General features: G+C 46.2%; 1 protein-coding gene across 2 annotated transcripts in view; it reads right to left on the minus strand.

The window, feature by feature from the left end:
* Nucleotides 1-22,663, minus strand: part of MCM3 (minichromosome maintenance complex component 3) — a 134,241-nt gene that overhangs the window by 8,476 nt on the left and 103,102 nt on the right. For both annotated transcript variants that reach the window (XM_033936390.1, XM_033936389.1), the window contains 3 exons: nucleotides 5,499-5,625; nucleotides 4,371-4,521; nucleotides 3,388-3,528 (listed from right to left, as the gene is read on the minus strand). In XM_033936390.1, the coding sequence (XP_033792281.1) occupies nucleotides 3,388-3,528; nucleotides 4,371-4,521; nucleotides 5,499-5,625 (419 nt within the window). The remainder of the gene's footprint in view (nucleotides 1-3,387; nucleotides 3,529-4,370; nucleotides 4,522-5,498; nucleotides 5,626-22,663) is intronic.

Raw genomic sequence — 22,663 nt, forward strand, 5'->3', positions numbered from 1 at the left:
CACTTAGGATATAAGTGGTACATAAATAATTAAATTTAAAAAAATAAATCATTTGTTTAAACATTTCTGATCCAAGGAAGATAATCTAAACTTCCAAAAGCTACTCAAAAAATATATTAAGTTATTTAAAAAGTTTATATTACATTTCCCCCTCCATATTCGCGGGGGTTAGGGGCAGAGCCAGCCCGCGAATATGGAAAAACCATGAATAATATTCGGGCCGGTTCTGCCCCTAACCACTGCTTCCCCTGGCTATTTAAAGCCCTGAAAGCCCCTCCTTAAGCCTTACCTGGTGGTCTAGTGGGCTTTCAGGCAGGAGCAATCTTCCTACGCTACTATCCCGTGCAGATCACTCACAGGAAATGGCTGCCTTGAGCTCCCGTAGTCTCTCGAGCCATTTCCTATGAGCGATCTGCATGGGGCAGGAGCATGGGAAGATTGCTCCTGCCTGAAAACCCGATAGACCACCAGGTAAGGCTTAAGGGGGGGGGGGCTTACAGGGCTTAAAATAGCCCAAAAAATGAAAGTAATTTTCATTTAAAAACTTGTCCAACTTAGTCTTGAAACCCTGGAGGGTGTTTTCCCCTACAAGAGACTCTGGAAGAGCGTTCCAGCTTTCCACCACTCTCTGGGTGAAGAAGAACTTCCATACGTTTGTACAGAATCTATCCCCTTTCAACTTTAGAGTGCGCTCTGTTGTTCTTCCTACCTTGGAAAGTGTGAACAGTCTGCCTTTATCTACTAAGTCTATTCCCTTCAGTATTTTGAATGTTTCGATCATGTCTCCTCTCAATCTCCTCTTATCAAGGGAGAAGAGGCCCAGTTTCTCCAATCTTTCACTGTACGGCAACTCCTCCAACCCCTTAACCATTTTAGTCACTCTTCTCTGGATCCTTCTGAGTAGTACCATGTCCTTCTTCATGTATGGCGACCAGTGCTGGACGCAGTACTCCAGGTGAGGGCGCACCATGGCCTGGTACAGCGGCATGATAACCTTCTCCGATCTGTTCGGATTTCCTTCTTTATCATTCCTAGCATTCTGTTTGCCCTGTTTGCCGCTGCAGAACATTGTGCAGACGGTTTCATCGACTTGTCGATCAGAACTCCCAAGTCTCTTTCTTGGGAGGTCTCTCCAAGTACCACCCCGGACATCCTGTATTCGTGCATGAGATTTTTGTTACCGATATGCATCACTTTGCACTTATCCACGTTGAACCTCATTTGCCATGTCAATGCCCATTTCTCAAGCTTGATTATGTCACATGCATTCTGTTCCCCATGCACTGGTTCCTTGGGGACCAGGAGTCCTGTAAGCATTCCCTATAGGAGTGACCCCTTATCAGCTCATCAATTCATGGCTATGCTCTTTGTTGGGACAGAAGGCCTCCTGACCATCCACCAAGAGAGTCTTGTTTCAACTCCCTCCAGAATATTGTGCTGTGAGAGAAGCTCTCAGCCCTACTTCAGCAGAATGCCATAGAAATAGTACCTCTGCTGGGGGGAAGGGTTTCAAGGATTCTATTCCAGGATACATTCTAATACCAGAAAAGACGGGTGGGGAGGGGGGCAAAAGAATTCAATTGATACTCAATCGCCAAGACCTGAACAAATACCTTAAGAGAAATTTTGCATGATCTCTGGGATCCCTTACCATGCTCTAGCTCGACTCACTTTGCTCTCTAGATCTAAAGGAGGCATGTACCCATATATCCATTCTGCCAGTTCAAAAGAACATCTTTTGTTTCCATCTCAGAACTCTCCATTATCCCTGATCGTGCTTTTCAATTATCAGAAATAGCACAAATCTCTAGACAACAGTCTTCCCTCCTCACAAAAATCATGGAAGCTCAATGGCTTGGAGAGTAAGAGGTGGGAAATTGAGGAGCACAGAAACCCTCCACCAGGAGATCCTACCAACTCAAATGGTTTTGATTTGCCCACCGAGTGGCCTCTATTAACATATACCCATTCAAGTTCCATCTTACCTTCTTCATCTTTCCCAGACTGGACTCAGAGCCACATAAGTGCATCTCCATCACTGCAGCCTACAATTAACTGGTAGAAGAGAAAAATATAAATCTCCCTCATTTCCTGTTTCATGAAGGGCATCTCCAACCATCGAGCCACCATTGTGGACATTGGTACTAGCTTGGGATCTTAATGTTGTCCTCATTCAGCTCATTAAACCACCTTTTCTACTGCTTGGCCTAGTTTCACTCAGGCATAACTTTGAAAACTTTTTAGTCATCATCACTTCATCTGGGAGATCAATGAGCTTCAGGCACTGGTCTCTTATCCCCCATTCTTGCAAGTTTGCCTAATAAGGTAGTTCTCTTCACCGATCTCAGGTCCCTTCCCAAGGCTATCTCAGAATTTAATTTCAATCAATTCATAGTGCTCACCTCCTTTCTGATGGCACATCCACTTCGCCAGCTAAAGATGCTGAAATGCAGAAGAGCCCTTTCTCTTCTTCTTCCAAAGAATGGAGACTCATTCTGTTCCTCTCAACTTTTGTCACCATCAATCACAACAACCCCAGATTACCAGCTATCAGGCACACAATATCCTTTTGGGTGTCAGATTATTTTAGCTTCTGTAATTGCTGGGTGGATGTGTCCCTTCCAGCAAAAATAGTACTGCACCTCTTCAAAGCCACAGTAACCTCAGTGGCCACCTGATCTTCAGATTCATATCTTTTCCAAAAACCATTACTTGGATCTGGTTTCCTCCTATATCATTTCCACGCAAGCCATCTTCCACAACTTGTTGGCTTGTTAATCTTATCCTGTGCCCATTAAATCAGGGTCACTAAAATCAAGACGTAGCAGTAACCTTACCTAGGGGCCCACCTTCAAGTATGGCTGCAGTTTCCCGCATCTGTGAAGGAAGCAAATTGTAACAGAGGTTCTCCACAGAGAGCTAAAAATGACTTATCAAATGAACAGAGCTCCAAGGGAGGGGTATAGAGAGAGAAGAGGGGAGATACTAAGTAATGCAGAACAAATACACTTGTCAGTCAGTAAGAGGATTCTGAACTGTTTGCAGAAATGACCAGGACTTGCTCATACCTTATCCATCACACAGCTAAGATACAGACTGAGCAGCAGAGGAACCTTTCAAGTGCAAAGTGCTTAGAAGCCAAAATGTTTCTCTTGAGTTGGAAGACAGCTCTGGTACAGTGGATCCATCAAATGTCACCATCAAATATGGCCGCATTTCCTTGTCCTGTTACAGGTAAGCAACCTCACTCTACCTCCAGAACCCAACTGCCTGCACCATAACCCTGCTCCATAGAAGCTGATGTTCAGCAATAACCAGATTTGCTCCCTGTCCCGCAGCATCCCAGAAACTGATTCAGGAACAGAGCCCACTTCTTGAAGTGCTCACCTTCTTGAAGTATGCATACTGCACTAGCTCGACAGCTGCCTCCGCATCCTGTAGATCAATAGTTTTGCTCATTCGTGCTTTGGCATGAGCTGTGGACAGACGAATCAGTGTCTCCAAACTTCGGGCAGTGACAGGAGCAGTCTGCAAGCAAACAGTTATGGTAGTAAACGGAGTTCTTGATCAAAATTATCACCCTCTCCATCCCCCTTCCTCCAACTCACTGCAAATGATTTGGAGCTTTAGGAGCTACATGTCAAACTAGCAGAAGATAAACTAGTAGCAGTTACATGACAAAAACAGTGCTGTCCTATTTAGTAAAATGTTCACCATGGCTGACCAAAAGCCTTTAACCACAGATTAGGAGAAAAACAGCTCTAGCTACAAGTACTGCCCAACAAGTTGGTGTTTTGCTGCCTGAAGACAGATAATGTGCAAGTAGGAGTCGCTCAAATCTATACCAAACCCAGACAAATATTAAGGGCTTGCATTTGCCTCACATTGCGCAGACAATTGTTCACTAATAGAGCAGATTTAAACTCATTTAGCAAGGGTGACCACATAAATCCAGAGAAGGATGAGCCACTCCTGATTTTACCCCATTTCATGTAATGAGGAGTCTAATGGGCTAAAACTAGAAATGGCTCTGCCTACCTTCTTTGGGCCTATATTGTCATCTTGCTATAATACAATGTTCATATCCTTTCTAAAAGAATGTGTTATAAAAGAGCTTTAAGGCTCCAGCCAGGCTTCGCTTTCAAAAATGCTGCTCAGATGGTTCTGAAGCAACCTTCTTTCCTGGGCTGAAGATCTACCACAAGAAAAGACAGTATGTCTTACTGAAGAAAGGGTGTCAAGTATTTCTAGATCTTATAGAAGTTTGTAAACTAAACCAACCCTCCTCCCCACCCACCCCCCACCAAAAAACAAATTAAGTTTGCTGAAGAGCTGCAGACTGCCTTTCCCAATCAGTCTGGCACACTTACTCTGGCAACGTCCGCACTCATCTGGTCTTGGCTGCGCAGCCTAGAATACTCATCTGCAATGTAGTTAGCTGATTCTTGAGTCAAGGTGGGTTTGATGATCTTTGCCACATGGATGTACTTCCTCATGAACTCCACACTCACTATTTTATCCCTGCAAACAAGTAGTAGTCAAGGGTCAGCCCTTCCAGTGTTCACAGGCTCCAGAATAACATAGAACACTGGCAAAAATCCATGCGACAGCTCAGTCAATGTGGCTCCAACAGGCCCAGCTCACAAAGGAAATCAGTACGCCAGCGGGGTCCAGAAGCTACCTCACCAAACCAATCCACTCCATGGAATGCCCATCACTATCTGCTCAAGACAGAGAATACTAGAGCAGGGCTCACAGCTCCTAAGTGTCTGCCAACTGCGCCGCATAAAACTTGCTTTCTGGACTAGTCTGATGGACAAAAATTAATACATTTTGGTTTGGGGATGGCTAGGGCCAAACAAGACTCCACTTCCAAACATCCTACTTGCTAATGCCATTTGGAACAAAAGTTTGGTAAGACCTTGTAAGCTGAGTGGGAGTCTTCAACCTACAGTCCTGCCAGTGCTGTTTCACCATCACATTTTCAATAGTGAGGGACAGACAAGCTCAGTAGGACTCCTGGCAACCTGTCTGTCCCTAGTGAAAAAACAAATATGAAAACACACCCCACCCCATTGGCAGCAATGTTAATAGGAGGACTCCTGCTCAGCTTAGCGACTATGGGGATCTTGTAGCTCACTCAATTTTGATGCCTAAATGCCAGCTGTCACTAAGTTGTACAGCATGCATTCCTTAGTGTTAATTACACAACTACCCCAGGAGGGTCTGTTTCTGAGAGGTCAACACTCTCTTCCACCCTCATATCCTTAATAGTACAGATATGCTTACCATGTATGGACATTTCAAGCCTGTCTCTAAAGTGGAACTGCTGATGAACTTATTCCCCAAAAGGATTATTTTTTTTTTTCCAATGTTGGGAGCTCAAAAGGAATCCTATCAGTACATCATGATTTTCTGACCATTAAAACAAGAAATGTATTAGCAAACATTAGTATTATCATCCCTCCCCCCCAACTGTCAGCAACATACACACATACTTGCGCCGTTTGACTCCATGCAGGAGGTTGTCATGCTTCTCGTACACCTGCAGCTCCTGCTGTTCCTCCTGCATCACATTGGGGTCATCAGTGGCCAGAACCTCCACTGCACTGCCTAGAGGCATGGCTTCGAGCAAAAAAGCAAATATTTTATTCAAATTTTATGCAGCACTCTGACCCACAATCCAACTTAACAGATGAAGCCACGAAATGGCTTCTTGGATTTCACCGTTAATCATGGTGATAATGCTCTTCACATTTATTTCATATTCACAAGTACAACAATCCCATTTTAACAAGCTTATGCTGATGTGATTCAGTCACTTGCATACTAAACTCTCAAGACAGATGGGGATAGTTCTATAAAGGAGGGCAGCAAAAATACACATAAATAACCTGAATACCAGCATTTAGATACGTAGAACATGCGCACTAGATGCCAATATTATGGCTTGCACTACTCTGTAAAATGAACTTAAATGCAATGCTGTGCAGTTTTCAGGTGGACATTCACATGAGTGGAGTTTGGAAAAAAAACGCACATTTACACATGTAGATTAAAGAATATTATAGTGTAGGTGAAAGGGATTGGAACTTGTATACTGCCTTTTTGTAGTTATATAACCACATTCAAAGCAGTTTACATATATACAGGTACTTATTATGTTATGAAATTCCTATGTAACGTTTTTTTCTTATGAAATGTAATCAGAAATAATTTCCTATGTAACATAACCAGAAACAATCTCTGATATATTGTATCTGTCTTTATCTATTCTATCTGCTTTATCTAATAATTATTTTTTTGGGGTACTTTAGCTAGATTGTGAGCCTTCGGGACAGTTAGAGAATTTCTAAGTACCTTTTTCCATTTATTTCAATTTTTATTGCATATTTATGGTATCTATACTGTAAACCGCTTTGAACCTCACGGTATAGCGGTATACAAGAATAAAATTATTATTATTATTATTTTGTACCTGGGCAATGGAAGATTAAGTGACTAGCTTAGTGTAGCAAGGAGCAGCCTTGGGATTTGATCCCACAACTTCTGGGTGCAGAGGCAGCAGCTCTACCACAACCACTTAACACCAACTTTATGGCTGGTGTTAAGTGTGTCTAAAATATGGTGCATTCTTGGCACAAAATGCTGGTATTCTAAAAGACAAGACACTAACATTTGTTTATAGAGTAGGCTCCAAGTGGATGGTTGTAGGAACCGAAAAGCACAGTTACTTACCGTAACAGGTGCTATCCAGGGACAGCAGGCAGATATTCTTAACGCATGGGTGACGTCACCGACGGAGCCCCGGTACTGGACACTTTTAACTAGAAAGTTCTAGTTGGCCGCACCGCGCATGCGCGAGTGCCTTCCCGCCCGACGGAGGAGTGCGTGGTCCCCAGTTAAGATAAGCCAGCTAAGAAGCCAACCCGGGGAGGTGGGTGGGACGTAAGAATATCTGCCTGCTGTCCCTGGATAACACCTGTTACGGTAAGTAACTGTGCTTTATCCCAGGACAAGCAGGCAGCATATTCTTAATGCATGGGTGACCTCCAAGCTAACAGAGAGGGAGGAGGGATGGTGGCCATTAGGAAAATAAATTATGTAACACAGATTGGCCGAAGTGTCCATCCCATCTGGAGAAGGTATCCAGACAGTAGTGAGTAGTGAACGTGTGAACTGAGGACCAAGTGGCAGCCTTGCAGATCTCCTCGATGGGAGTGGAACGGAGGAAAGCCACAGAAGCTGCCATAGCTCTGACCCTGTGGGCCGTGACAGCACCTTCCAGTGAGAGACCGGCCCGAGCATAACAGAACGCAATGCAGGCAGCAAGCCAGTTGGAAAGCGTCCGTTTAGAGACAGGACGACCTAGACGGTTAGGGTCGAAGGATAGAAAGAGCTGAGGGGACGAGCGGTGAGCCCTGGTACAGTCAAGGTAGTATGCAAGGGCACGCTTACAGTCCAGCATGTGTAACGCCTGTTCCCCAGGATGAGAATGGGGCTTAGGGAAAAAGACAGGCAATACAATGGACTGGTTGAGGTGGAAGTCCGAGACCACTTTGGGCAGAAATTTAGGATGGGTACGCAGAACCACCTTGTCATGGTGAAAAACAGTGAAAGGTGGGTCGGCAACCAGTGCATGCAGCTCACTAACCCTCCTGGCAGAGGTGATGGCAATGAGGAAAAGCACCTTCCACGTGAGAAATTCGAGCGAATTTGTGGCAAGAGGCTCAAAAGGAGGTTTCATGAGGGCGGATAAAACCACATTCAGGTCCCAGACGACTGGAGGAGGCTTCAGAGGTGGTTTGACATTGAAGAGGCCTCTCATGAACCGGGAAACCAGGGGATGAGCCGTGAGAGGTTTTCCGAGGATAGGCTCGTGAAACGCATGATGGCACTGAGGTGGACTCTGATTGAGGTAGACTTGAGGCCAGCGTCGGACAGAGAGAGCAAATAGTCTAGTACAGCTTCCACCGCCAGTGAGGTGGGATTGTGGTGATGAAGAAGACACCAAGAGGAGAACTGGGTCCACTTCTGATGGTAACATTGGAGGGTGGCCGTTTTTCTGGAGGCATCCAAAATACGATGGACAGGCTGAGACAGATTGTCTGGAGAGGTCAGCCCGAGAGAAACCAAGCTGTCAGGTGGAGCGAGGATAGATTGGGATGCAGTAGAGACTGATGCTGCTGTGTAAGTAGAGTAGGAAACACAGGAAGAGGAATGGGCTCCCTGGAGCTGAGCTGGAGCAGGAGGTAGAACCAGGGTTGGCGAGGCCACCGAGGGGCGATGAAAATCATGGTGGCTCTGTCCCTGCGGAGTTTGAATAATGTCCGCAACATCAGCGGCAGTGGAGGAAAGGCATAAAGGAACCGATCCGTCCAGTTGAGAAGGAATGCATCCGGGGCCAGACGATGAGGAGAGAACAGTCTGGAACAGAAAAGGGGCAGCTGATGGTTGTGAGGCGCTGCAAAGAGGTCCACCTGAGGAGTGCCCCACCAAGCGAAGATGGAGCGGAGTGTGGGAGGATCCAGAGTCCACTCGTGAGGTTGAAGGATGCGGCTGAGATTGTCAGCCAGGGAGTTCTGTTCGCCCTGAATATAGACAGCCTTGAGGAAGAGACTGCGGGCCGTGGCCCAGGTCCAGATGCGGATGGCCTCCTGACAGAGGAGAGGAGATCCGGTGCCGCCTTGCTTGTTTATGTAGTACATGGCGACTTGGTTGTCTGTGCACAGGAGAAGAACCTGAGGGTAGAGAAGGTGCTGGAAGGCCTTGAGAGCATAGAACATGGCCCTGAGTTCCAGGAAATTGATGTGATGTTGGCGCTCCTGAGGTGTCCAGAGTCCCTGGGTGCGAAGATCTCCTAGCTGAGCTCCCCATGCATAGGGGGAGGCATCCGTGGTTATGATCATGGAGTGAGGGGGTAGATGAAAGAGTAGACCCCTGGAAAGATTGGAGGAGTTCAACCACCATTGAAGAGATTGCTGAAGAGACGATGTCACAGAGATGGGATGAGAAAGAGGATCCGTGGTCTGTGACCATTGGTTGGCTAGAGTCCACTGAGGTGTCCTGAGGTGGAGTCGCGCCAGAGGAAGCACATGGACCGTCAAGGCCATGTGGCCCAGGAGGACCATCATCTGCCGAGCTGGAATGGAGTGATAAAGGAGCACCTGACGGCAGAGGTGGAGCAGAGTTCGGTGGCGGTCGGAGGGGAGAAATGCCCTCATCAGAGTGGTGTCGAGAACGGCTCCGATGAACTGAAGTCGCTGTGTGGGAAGCAGATGCGACTTGGGGTAGTTGATTTCGAACCCCAGGAGATGGAGGAAGGAGATGGTTTGCTGAGTGGCTTGTAGCACAAGTGGAGACGTAGGTGCTTTCACCAACCAATCGTCCAAGTAGGAGAACACCTGGAGGTTGTGAGACCTGAGAAAGGCCGCCACCACAATAAGGCACTTGGTGAACACCCTGGGGGATGATGCGAGGCCAAAGGGTAGCACTTTGTACTGATAGTGGCGGTGCTGTATCTGAAAGCGGAGGTAGCGACTTGAAGACAGATGGATTGGAATGTGAGTGTAGGCCTCTTTGAGGTCTAGGGAACATAGCCAGTCGTGTTGAGAAAGAAGAGGGTAAAGCGTGGCAAGGGAGAGCATTCTGAACTTTTCCTTGACCAGACACTTGTTGAGGTCCCAGAGATCGAGGATGGGACGGAGGTCTCCTGTCTTTTTGGGAACCAGGAAGTAGCAGGAGTAGAATCCCTGACCCCTTTGGTCTGAGGGTACCTCTTCGATGGCATTGAGAAGAAGGAGGGATTGGACCTCCTTCAGGAGGAGGGGGGATTAGGAGGAGTGAGAAGCAGACTCTATGGGAGGATTGTCTGGTGGAAGAGTCTGGAAGTTGAGAGAGTAGCTGTGGCGAATGATGTTGAGGACCCACTGGTCTGATGTGATGACCTCCCAACGGCTGAGGAAGAGTTGGAGGCGTCCTCCGATAGGTTGAGGAAGAGGCAACGATGGTGGGAGACTGGCTATGCCCTGGAGAAAAGAGTCAAAAGGGTTGAGATGGTTTTGACGTAGGAAGAGGCTTGGCAGGTTGATGAGACTGGGAACGAGCCTGAGTTTGATGCTGGTGACAAGGACGGCGAGGTTGTTGTTGAGGCGGGTTGAGAGGTCTGGCCGAGAACCTGCGCTGGTAGGAGGACTGCTGTCTGTAGGGGCGAGCAGGTGGAGTCTTCTTTTTAGGTTTCACCAGAGTATCCCACCTGGTCTCGTGTGCTGAGAGTTTCTGGGTTGTTGAGTCCAGGGACTCCCCGAAGAGTTTGTCACCAAGACAAGGTGCGTTAGCCAGGCGGTCTTGGTGGTTAATGTCGAGGTCAGAAACTCTCAGCCAGGCCAGACGCCGCATGGCAACAGCCATGGCAGATGCTTGAGAGGTCAGCTCAAATGAGTCATAAATGGAGCGTACCATGAATTTCCGGAGTTGGAGTAGACTGGAAATTTGCTGTTGGAAGAGGGGAACCTTACGTTCAGGAATGTATTTTTGTAAGGAGGAGAGTTGTTGCACCAGATGCTTCATGTAGAAGGAGAAGTGGAAGGTGTAATTATTTGCCCTGTTGGCCAGCATGGCATTCTGGAAAAGGCGCTTGCCAAACTTATCCATAGTTTTTCCCTCTCTGCCAGGAGGGGTGGAGGCATAGACACTGGAGCCCTGAGTTTTCTTTAAGGTGGACTCCACCAGGAGAGATTCATGGGGCAATTGAGGCTTGTCAAACCCTGGGATGGGAATGACCCGGTACAAGCTATCCAGTTTGCGAGGGGCCCCGGGGACAGTGAGGGGGTTCTCCCAGTTTTTATAAAAAGTTTCCCGTAGGATGTCGTGGACGGGTAACTTAAGAAATTCCTTGGGAGGTTGCTCAAAGTCTAGGGCATCGAGAAAAGCCTGGGACTTTTTAGAGTCGGACTCTAAGGGAATGGAAAGAGCTGTTGACATCTCTCTGAGGAATTTGGTGAAAGAGGACTGTTCAGGTTTAGAAACGGTATCAGCCACCGAGGGTTCCTCGTCCGTCGACAAAGCGTCTTCCTTGGTACCGTGCGGGGATTCTTCCCATAAGTCCGGGTCCCTGATGTCGGGGTGCGCACGGCGGGACGGTGTGGAGGGCTCGGCATGGCGGGTCTTGGAGAGAGACTTGCCGGAGCGTACGGAGGCAGTACCGGGAGAGGAAGACCGATGCTGTTCCTGGTACCGAGAAGGGTCGGTATCAGAGCGGGCCTGCACCGTAGGTTGGGAACGGTGTGGTTCAGCCGAGAGCACCGGCATGGAAGTGTTAAGCGGTACCGAGGGGGTTGACACCGATGGGAGTGTGCGAGGCTCGGACCGGTCCTGTACCGGAAGGTGTGGGGCCAGCACCGCCGGCAACAGTTGTTGGAGTTGCTGCTGTAGCTGCTCTTGTAACTGAGCTTGGGGTATGGCCGCGATGCGGTCGTCCAGGGGGGGCACCGGTACCGCTATTTTCTTCTTTGGTACCATAGGTGCCGCTCTACGCTCCGGCGATGATGAGGCCGATGACGAGGCACTCACCGATATCGGAGCGGAGCGTTTGCGGGGTCGGTGCGGTGCCGGGAGGACCGGTGTCGCAACCGTGGCAGGAGGGCGCTCAAGGGAAGTGGAAGGCTTCTTAGCCGGCTTACCTGGGGCCAGCGACCCCGAAGAAGGATCCGGTGGCGTCGAAGTAGTCGGTGTCAATTTTTGAGGTGCCGTCGACGTCGCGGCAGGTTCCATGGCAGATCCGGTGCTGAAAAGAATATTTTGCTGGATCTGCCTATTTTTTAATGTGCGTTTTTTAAGAGTAGCACAGCGGGTGCAGGTGTCAATCCGATGCTCCGGACCCAAGCACTGCAGGCACCAATTGTGCGGGTCGGTGAGAGAGATCGGGCGTGCACACCGCTTGCACTTCTTAAAGCCCAGTTGAGGGGGCATGAAGGGAAACGTGGCCTCCGCAAAATCGAAGCCGGAGGCCTGTATGGTGGCAACAGGCCCCGCCTGGGCCGGCCTGAAAAAAATAAAGAAAACTCGACAAGTTTTTTTTTTTTTAAAGTAAAATTTAAGGGATCCGAAAGGAAAAAATAGAAGAAAACCGAAAAAATACGCGAACGGGAAGGCAGAACTAGTTTTTTCAACGGCCGTTGAAACACATGCGTCTTCTTCGCTCCGCGGAAATGAAGAAACTGGGGACCACACACTCCTCCGTCGGGCGGGAAGGCACTCGCGCATGCGCGGTGCGGCCAACTAGAACTTTCTAGTTAAAAGTGTCCGTACCGGGGCTCCTTCGGTGATGTCACCCATGCGTTAAGAATATGCTGCCTGCTTGTCCTGGGATAATGCAAGTGCCCCTTTACAAAATTACACTCAGATCTTTTTATTCTACTGTCCCCATATCTTTGCCTTTTGGAGCTCAATCTGGGATCAAATAAATTGTTTATTGGAAAACCATGTAGCGTTATCTTATGATACTGTGATATTTGGAATGTGTATGAGAAAAAAGAGTCAGATATCATCGAGTAATAATAAACTTTTAATGATCATGACTGGAGTGGCCATCCAACATATTACTAATAACTGGAAAGATCATACTAGGTTAAACTTTAATTTTTGGTGGAATTCATTATGCCACATATATAGAATGGAAAGATCAATAGCAATACAAAATGGAAATTATAATAATTTTATTAAAATATGGGAGCCATTAACGTCTTTTTGTCATGATTAAATGCCATTTTCCTATTAGTCAGACATCATATAATAATAGGAGGGGGGAGGGATGCAAATATAGGTTTCTTTACATGAATGAAGGGCTTTGAGGGAGGGTGGGGAGAGGGTTACATTTATATGCTTAGATTATAATGATAAGATATGCAAGAGCTTTGATTCATTGTGTTTATTATGATTATTGTACACTTGATGAAAGATTTTTTAAATGAATAAAGAATTAAAAATAAAAAAAAAAGTCACCTGTGTATGAAGGGTGGGGGAAGCATGTACCGTATAATCTTGTTATAACGGACTCGCTTATAACGGAACCTCGTCTATAGCGGATGAGGTATACTGGTCCCGGCCTTGCGCCTTTATAAACATGCAGAAAATCATCGCATATAGCAGACTCGCATATAACGTACTTTCGGATATAATGGACAACCAATTTGATCCCCAGAGCCGCTTTTAGCTCTAGTTTTGTTCAGCTATAATGGACATGCAGGCTCCGCCTACAATGCGCATGGCATACTGGTGATATAGTATCAAAATGCAGCCCAGAAGAAAATGACAGATTATTTTTCTTTCCAGTACAGTACAACATAAAGCTTTAGAATATCTTTTAGTGTTCTGGTTTTGCAATCATTTCGTGCCATACCAATGTGTTTTGCTGAGTTTTGTTATTGATGTTGCTGATATGCTTGTGCAGTGACTGTTGTTCATTGATTGTATGTTGTTTCAGTTGACCTAAATAAAGTTTTTTAAAAATGCAACTATGGATATAACGGACTGTTTTTCCAGGTCCCCTGAAGTCCATTATAACGAGATTATACTGTATTTGAAGCCTATTTTACAAAGGCTCACAGACACTTATGTGACTTGTGTGACATGCCAGGTATTCTCCCTGTTCAGGTCCCAGTCAGGGCTGAGAGAAAAGAAGTAAAAAAGAAATCCCGGGGTGGAATCGGGAAGGTACAGGCAGTTCCTGACAATGATAATAACTCTGACCACCGGGGGAGCCCAAGAGGCCCTTGGAACACTGCCAGGGCTGACACAGCAGGGCGTTGCCCCAAGGTATATAAACCTGTTTCAGAGAACAGGAAAGGAAGCCAGCTAGGGAGAAGCTTTAAGCCCTTTCTCCCTAGAGAGTCCCTGGAGCCAAGCAGGTGCAACAAGCCTATGCCTATGGAGGTGATAGAGGCTGGTCAGGCTGAGGAATTAAATTTTCTAGAAGGTCAGAACATGGATGTGGAAGAAAGCCTGACAGAGTTTGCTCCTGAGTTTGTTGAGCCCATGCAGGTGAACTTGGCTTCCACCCTCAAGCAGTAAATGAGGTTGGTGTTTCTGGACTGTTTGAAGAAACAATTTTTCGTTTGAATGCAAGCTAAGGGGTGATTGTATTTGGGAGAGGTTTTGCTAACACCCTGGGAGGGAATTTTTGAAAGCCGGTCTAGAGGCTTTATTGAGCAAAACCTATCACTCTCCTGACCTGGCAGTGACTGGAACTGGCCAGAGGCTTGTGTGGACTTTTGAGATACTTGTGCTGAATGTCTGCACTGAACTATATTTGTTTGTGTTTTGGAAGCTGCCTGCTTTGGAAGCAGACAACCCTAAGGCTGGGGGCAATTAAACCCTCTGCCACAACTAAAATAGAAACATTGCTGAGAGCAAATTAATGCCTTTATTTGGACCGTTATTTGCTGGTTTTGTTTTCAACTTTTTGTGTTACTGTAAGGAAGAACATTCTGACAAGTTTGCCTTCTGTTTTGGAAAGCCTATTTACCTTGGGACAAAAGAGAAATAAAATCTGATATTATTTTGCCATTGAAGAATAATCGTGGTGACTTTTGTTATCTGGTTTTTTTTTCTTTTCTTTTTGGTTCCTGTTTGGAATCCGGTCCTGCAGGGTGGCTCCAGTCCGGGCCACACGTCAGGGTGTTATTTTGTGGACAGCCACTGAGTGTGCTATTGAGCACGATTTGGAGCTACAGTGGACCACATAGTTTGGTGTCAGAAGTGGGATATAGCACCTCCTGCAGGACACCCGAGGAACTGAAATTGAAAAAAAAAAAAAAAAATTTTTTCTTTTGCTTTGCCATTTTGGACTTGTGTATCCTGGATGGTATCATTGAACTATTAACCAAGTTGTTTTGTTTGGAGAAACCTAGTGTTTTTGGAAAACTTTATCTGGAGTTCCTGTGTCCGTTTCGGAGGAGGGGTTTCCAACCGGAAACCGGAAATCAGGAATCAAAGACAGCTGAATATCCTGTGGAGCACGGTGTGGAGCCAGTGGGTGATCGAAGGTGGAGAGAGTCGGACCTGAGTTCCAGAGTTCCAGAGCCGAGTTCCAGGAGGACCCGAAGGACCAGTGGACCGAGCCGGAAACCAGTTCCAGACCGGATACAGCACGGGCGGTGCACCCAATCAGCACGAATGCGAAGACTCACCAGTACCTCCGGTAAGGGTATCTAGGGGTAGCTGGTGAGGATAAAGTGGTGCTGGTTGGGGAGGACTGGAAACTGGGGAGGCTAGTAAGGGGAGGACACTCTTACCAAACGGCCACACTTGGGTTCCTTTTCTTTTTTGTTTGCCTTTCAGGTACATGTTATGGAGCAGACTCAGATTTTTGCAGCGGTAGCCGAGGAGGACCAGAGGCAAGCCCAGGAGCTTCAGGAGATATTTAGGAGCAGTGAGGCTCGATGGCAAACCCGGCAGGACACTATGATGCAGCAGTATGGAACATTAATGACCGCTGCTCGGGAGCAGGCCAGAGTGTTTGCCCAACTACTCCAACAGAACACTACCCCTCCAGCTGGCCAGGGACCTGCAAGGGTACATTCTACAGCTCCGGTAGGACTTAATATATCGCCTCATTTAAAATGGTCAGAGTCTACAACTAGAGACGACCTTGAAGTTGTTCTTACTCCCGAGGTGCTAGGCTGGGGCTCGGAAGGTGTAGACACCTTGCCGGGTATCCAGGGACTCTCAGAGGTAGCGCCTATGAAAATTCCGCTGCATGCACACTCACCAAGGCAGAACTCCAGGGGTTTAGGTGTATGGAGGAATAAGGAACCCTTCCTTAAGGCGTCCCCTATGCCTGTATCCCGAACTAACGACCCCCGAAGTAAAAGGAAGTGTTCTAGGTGTGGGCGGTTAGGACATTCACAAGGTGGTTGTAGGGTAGTAAACCTATCCAGCCTGAAGGCCAAAGGGGATACTAGGAAGAATAAAATAAGTATCCATGAACAAAGAAAACAAAATGCATGCACTACAACAGTGTCTATAGGTGGACACGAGACAATAGCATTGATCGACACCGGGGCCGATCAGTCGATGATGTCGGTAGGCTTCTGGGAAAAGGTATTCCCTGGAGAGAGAGGGACCTCAAAAGGGGAAAGGGTAATGATTAAATGCATACACGGAGATAGTGTTCATTATGCACTTAGACCCACCACAATCCTACACCAAAATAGAGTTTACCAAGTATCTGTAGCTTTAGTACCCGGTGCTCCGTATGACTTGATCTTGGGTCAGGATTGGCCCGGATTGCGTATGTGTTTAGATACTAAACACGGGTTGGTTAATACGCGTTCACAGGGTTTACCTACTGCAAGTACAGAGACAGAACTAGGGAAAGTGTTCCCATTCCAAGAGGGTGTTATAGAAAGGCCTTCTCAGAAACTGGCAAGAGCCTCTAGGGCTCAGAAGAGAAGGCAGCAGCATCAACGTACCCAGGCCTTGCAAAAGGTGGGTCAGACGCAGGAGTTCCCAGGTCTCCCTCAAGAAATAATGGATTCCTTTCCCACATTTCTTAGGGAACAACGGGCTGACCCGTCTTTGCAAGATCTGTGGCAACAGGCTACGGGTCCCCAATCAAGAAACGCTGTATTTAAGATTAGAAGGGGTCTTCTTTATAAGATAGAACCTTGCCCAGAACGGTCAGGGGAGAAGAAGGAACAATTGGTAGTCCCAAAAGGATTTAGGAAGATCGTCTTGCAACTAGCTCATGATTCTCCATTAGCGGGACATAAAGGGGTATTAGGGACGCAGACCCAGATATTGGGCAGGTTTTTCTGGCCAAGGATGAGACAAGAGGTGGAGGAATTTTGTAAGACCTGTCCTGTCTGTCAACAGTTGACTATGGATCGGCCACCTCGAGTCCCCTTAATTCCAATTCCTGTGATAGATGAACCTCTCAAAAGATTAGCCATGGATATAATAGGGCCATTGGAAAGAACGGTAAGGGGGTATAGCTTTATATTTGTGGTAATGGATGTGGCCACAAGATTTCCTTGGGCTTTCCCTCTTCGGAAAACAACTTCTAAAGCCCTCATGAAGGAATTAATGGGATTATTTTGTAGTATTGGTTTTCCCAGGGAGGTACTGTCTGATCGTGGGAGTAACTTCCTATCCAAGGAGATGGAAGGATTTTGGAGAGATCTGGGGATAAGGCACATTAAAACCTCTGCCTATCACCCACAGGCAAATGGCTTAGTGGAGCGGTTCAATCAGACGCTCAAACATATGCTAAAGAAGGGATTAAAAGGGAATATGAGGGATTGGGACCTGTTTATTCCCTATGTTTTATTTGCTGCCCGTGAAAGGGTTCAGGACTCTTTGGGGGTCAGTCCCTTCGAATTGTTATATGGACGAGTTCCCAGAGGACTGCTTGATATTGTAAAGGAGGGTTGGGACCCACCGAACGAGACCGAACTGAATGTGTTATCTCATTTATCTCAACTTAAACAGAGGCTAGCTCAAGTGGCTGGATTGGGGAGAGAAAATTTAGAATTTGCCCAAAACCAACAAAAGACCTATTACGATAGGAAGGCTAAAGATCGCCAATTGGAAGTCGGTGATAGGGTACTTATACTCGTACCATCCGACCCGCATAAGTTCCTAGCCCACTGGAAGGGGCCAGCCACGGTGGTGGAGAAGGTAGGCCCTGTAAATTATAGGGTGAGAGATGAGAAGAAGCATTTGCAAACTTATCACATTAATCTACTTAAGCCCTGGAGAGATAGGGAAACCTTAGCTCTAGTGGCACAAAGATACCAGGAGGATGATCTGGGACCTCAGGTAGCAGACTTGGGACAAGCTGAAAAAGTAAACATAGGGGAAGAACTGTCAGCGCCGCAAATCCAACAAGTACAGGCTCTTATTAAGAGGTTCCCTGATGTATTCTCACCCATACCAGGACGCACTAAAGGGGTTACCCATGACATCATTACAAGTCCTGGTAAGGTAGTTAGAGTTCGCCCCTATCGGCTCTCAGAGGAGAAGAAAAGGTTAGTTAATGGGCTAGTGCAGGAGATGTTGTCTCTCGGAGTCATTGAGGCCTCACAAAGTCCTTGGTGTAGCCCAATAGTTATAGTTCCGAAGGCTGATGGCTCCCCTCGGTTCTGCATCGACTTTAGGCAAGTTAATGAAGTATCGCAATTCGACGCCTTTCCGATGCCTCGAGTGGACGAGCTCCTGGATCGTTTAGGCCAGGCCCAGTACCTTACGACTATTGACCTCACCAAGGGCTACTGGCAAATTCCTTTGACCACTAGTGCTAAACCTAAGACTGCCTTTAGCACTCCCTATGGCTTGTACCAGTTCACCCGCATGCCATTCGGATTGCATGGGGCAGCTGCTACTTGTCAAAGGGCGGTAAATGAAGTTTTGAGGGGACATCACGCCTATGCAGAGGCATACCTCGATGACATTGTCATCTACTCCCCCTCCTGGCAGCAACATCTTGAACATGTCGCTTCCATATTGGAGGCACTTAGGAGTGCAGGCTTTACAGTGAACCCCAAAAAGTGTTTTCTAGGCCAGAGAGAGGTTAAATACTTAGGATATACAGTGGGTAGGGGTCAGGTCAAACCCTTAGTAGATAAGGTGAGGTGTATTCAGGATTATCCTCAGCCTAACACAAAGAAACAAATGCGAGGGTTCTTAGGTTTGTTAGGCTATTACAGGAGATTTATACCTAACTTTGCAACCAGGGCTACCCCACTTACAAATATGCTAAAAAAGGATGTCCCAGATACCTTGCAATGGGGAATTGATGGGGTAAAAGCTTTTCAGGATCTGAAGGACAGTCTGTGTGAACAACCTGTTCTTACCGCCATCGATTATAACAAACCTCTGATCCTTCAGACAGATGCGTCAGGTTGTGGATTGGGTGCTATTCTAAGCCAGGAGAGTCACGGCATAGAGCATCCCATCTTGTATTTAAGCAGGAAACTTCACCCCAATGAGAGGAACTATGCTGTAATAGAACTAGAGTGTTTGGCTGCAAAGTGGGCGATGCAGACGCTTGACCACTATTTAGGGGAGAGGCCATTCACGTTGGTAACGGACCATGCTGCCCTGAAATGGCTAGGTACCATGCGAAATAACAATGCTCGCCTCACCAGATGGTACCTAGCACTTCAAACTTTCAGGTTCACCGTGGTCCACCGCCCGGGTCGCCTGAACACTAATGTTGACATACTGTCCCGTATACCTGAAAATTCTGTACCTACTGATGCTGATAGGGATAAGCACCGTCTAAGGGTGGGGGTATGTGACATGCCAGGTATTCTCCCTGTTCAGGTCCCAGTCAGGGCTGAGAGAAAAGAAGTAAAAAAGAAATCCCGGGGTGGAATCGGGAAGGTACAGGCAGTTCCTGACAATGATAATAACTCTGACCACCGGGGGAGCCCAAGAGGCCCTTGGAACACTGCCAGGGCTGACACAGCAGGGCGTTGCCCCAAGGTATATAAACCTGTTTCAGAGAACAGGAAAGGAAGCCAGCTAGGGAGAAGCTTTAAGCCCTTTCTCCCTAGAGAGTCCCTGGAGCCAAGCAGGTGCAACAAGCCTATGCCTATGGAGGTGATAGAGGCTGGTCAGGCTGAGGAATTAAATTTTCTAGAAGGTCAGAACATGGATGTGGAAGAAAGCCTGACAGAGTTTGCTCCTGAGTTTGTTGAGCCCATGCAGGTGAACTTGGCTTCCACCCTCAAGCAGTAAATGAGGTTGGTGTTTCTGGACTGTTTGAAGAAACAATTTTTCGTTTGAATGCAAGCTAAGGGGTGATTGTATTTGGGAGAGGTTTTGCTAACACCCTGGGAGGGAATTTTTGAAAGCCGGTCTAGAGGCTTTATTGAGCAAAACCTATCACTCTCCTGACCTGGCAGTGACTGGAACTGGCCAGAGGCTTGTGTGGACTTTTGAGATACTTGTGCTGAATGTCTGCACTGAACTATATTTGTTTGTGTTTTGGAAGCTGCCTGCTTTGGAAGCAGACAACCCTAAGGCTGGGGGCAATTAAACCCTCTGCCACAACTAAAATAGAAACATTGCTGAGAGCAAATTAATGCCTTTATTTGGACCGTTATTTGCTGGTTTTGTTTTCAACTTTTTGTGTTACTGTAAGGAAGAACATTCTGACAAGTTTGCCTTCTGTTTTGGAAAGCCTATTTACCTTGGGACAAAAGAGAAATAAAATCTGATATTATTTTGCCATTGAAGAATAATCGTGGTGACTTTTGTTATCTGGTTTTTTTTTCTTTTCTTTTTGGTTCCTGTTTGGAATCCGGTCCTGCAGGGTGGCTCCAGTCCGGGCCACACGTCAGGGTGTTATTTTGTGGACAGCCACTGAGTGTGCTATTGAGCACGATTTGGAGCTACAGTGGACCACACTTGATAAAATATTACCTCAGATCCTGCAAAAATAGTGTCTACGTTGAGCTTGCTGACATTTGACTGTGTGAAAATCTTGCACCTGCCCACACTCTGCCTAAACTCCTTCCCAGAACATGCCTACTCTAAATTTGTATACAAGTTTGTTCAGGCATTTCCATTTGTTTTAGTACAGTAGTTCCATAAGCCCCCAGTGTTTGTGGTCACCTGTTGAATACTGCCATCTTTCATATGTTTATTGCCCAGTGTGGTTTTCTTTCCCTTTACCATCCCTTTACACAAGTCTTAGTTGGTTAATTTATTTAGAATTTGTTTTACGTTTTATTAATATATATTATAAACCAGGCTGCCCTCTGTTTCTTTCCCTCTACCCCTTTTCACTTGTCTAGATTTGATTTAGCAGTTTTGTAAACTCTTTTAGATATGTTTTTATGATTTTGCAATAGGGTAATTCCATGTCAACTGGACCAATTTGAAGGAGGGCCCCCACTCTACCATCTCAGAAATTGATGATTTTTTTTTTTTAGGTGATATGTTGAGTTTTGTAACCCAAAAATTGTTCTTTAAATTAGTACAAAAAAGAAAAGGATTGGAGAATGTAGAGTTGTGATATATGGCATCTCTAACAGCTAAGAATTTGAATAACATTTTTTCATCAGTTCTGATGAAGCTTTATTTCATTAGCAAAAAGCACAGTGCTCTTAAAAATTTGTGGGGCATCCATTAGCTGCAGTCTCTTCCATTCCCTAAATTCTTAACCCTGGAATGCTTCTAGATAGGAGGCATAACTAGTCAAAAATGCATTTGCGCATTCCAGAACAAACTTTACCAACTTTGTGGCCGCCTATTTTAAAACAGAGAATGGTGAAGTTTCTGGAATCCTGTGGATTACAGGACCCAAGGCAATATGGATTCACTAGAGGTAGGTCTTGTCAGACAAATCTAATCAATTTCTTTGACTGGGTGACCAGAGAATTGAATAGAGGGAGTGTGCTAGACATCTAAGAAACAAACTGAGTGTCCTCGGATGGGTCCCAAAGTGACAGGCTGGGTCAAGAACTGGTTGAGTGGAAGATGACAGAGGGTTACGATCCATGGAGATCGCTCTAAGGAAACGGATATTACCAGTGGTGTGCCTCAAGGTTCTGTTCTTGGGCCTGCTCTTTTTAACATTTTTATAAATGATATTGCTGCAGGGCTGTCGGGTAAGATTTGCCTCTTTGCAGATGATACCAAAATCTGCAATAGGTGTGCATAACGAAGCAAGACCTGCCAAAGCTTGAAGAATGGTCTGAAATTTGGCAGCTAAAATTTAATGCTAAGAAATGCAAGGTCATGCATTTGGGCTGCAAAAACCCAAGGGAACAATACAGTTTAGGGGATGAAGAACTTATGTGCACGACAAAAGAGCAGGACTTGGATGTGATTGTATGCGATGAACTTAAGGTGGCCAAACAGGTTGAATAGGTGGCGGTGAAAGCTAGAAGGATGCTAGGGTGCATAGGGAGCATCAATAGGATGCATCAATACTTCCAGTAGAAAAAAGGAGGTACTGATGCCCCTGTATAAAACTTTGGTGAGACCTCATTTAAAATATTATGTACAATTATGGTGGCTGCTCCTTCAAAAAGATATAAAAAGGATGGAGTTGGTCCAGAGGAAGGCTACTAAAATGATGCTTATGGGGACAGGTTTAAAGATCTCAATCTGTATTCTTTGGAGGAAAGGCGGGAGAGGGGAGATATGATAGATGTTTAAATACCTACGTGGCATAAATGCGCACAAGTCGAGTCTCTTTAATTTGAAAGGAAGCTCTAGAATGAGAGGGCATAGGATGAAGTGAAGAAGTGATAAGCTCAGGAGTAATTTAAGGAAATACCTTTTTACAGAAAGGGTGGTAGATGCATGGAACAGTCTCCAGGAAGAGGTGGTGGAGACAAAGACTATGTCTGAAATTAAGAAATGTGGGACAGGCACGTGGGATCTCAGAGAGAGGAAGAGATAATGGTTACTGCTGATGGGCAGACTGCATGGGCCATTTGGCCTTTATCTGCCATCATATTTCTATATCTCCTGAAAAAATTTCATCAATTTCTGAGATGGTCAAATGGGGAGCTCTGGACCATTAGACATGGAATGACCCAAATTAAAGTGAAATATGAAAGAAGTACTAAGCTATTCTTTTCCTTCACATTAAAATAAATGAGCCCAGATATCATGATTTGAGATAGGAACTGCAAAACCCATC

Source organism: Geotrypetes seraphini, chromosome 3 (genome assembly GCF_902459505.1).
Source record: "Geotrypetes seraphini chromosome 3, aGeoSer1.1, whole genome shotgun sequence".
In the NCBI taxonomy this organism is placed as follows: domain Eukaryota; kingdom Metazoa; phylum Chordata; class Amphibia; order Gymnophiona; family Dermophiidae; genus Geotrypetes; species Geotrypetes seraphini.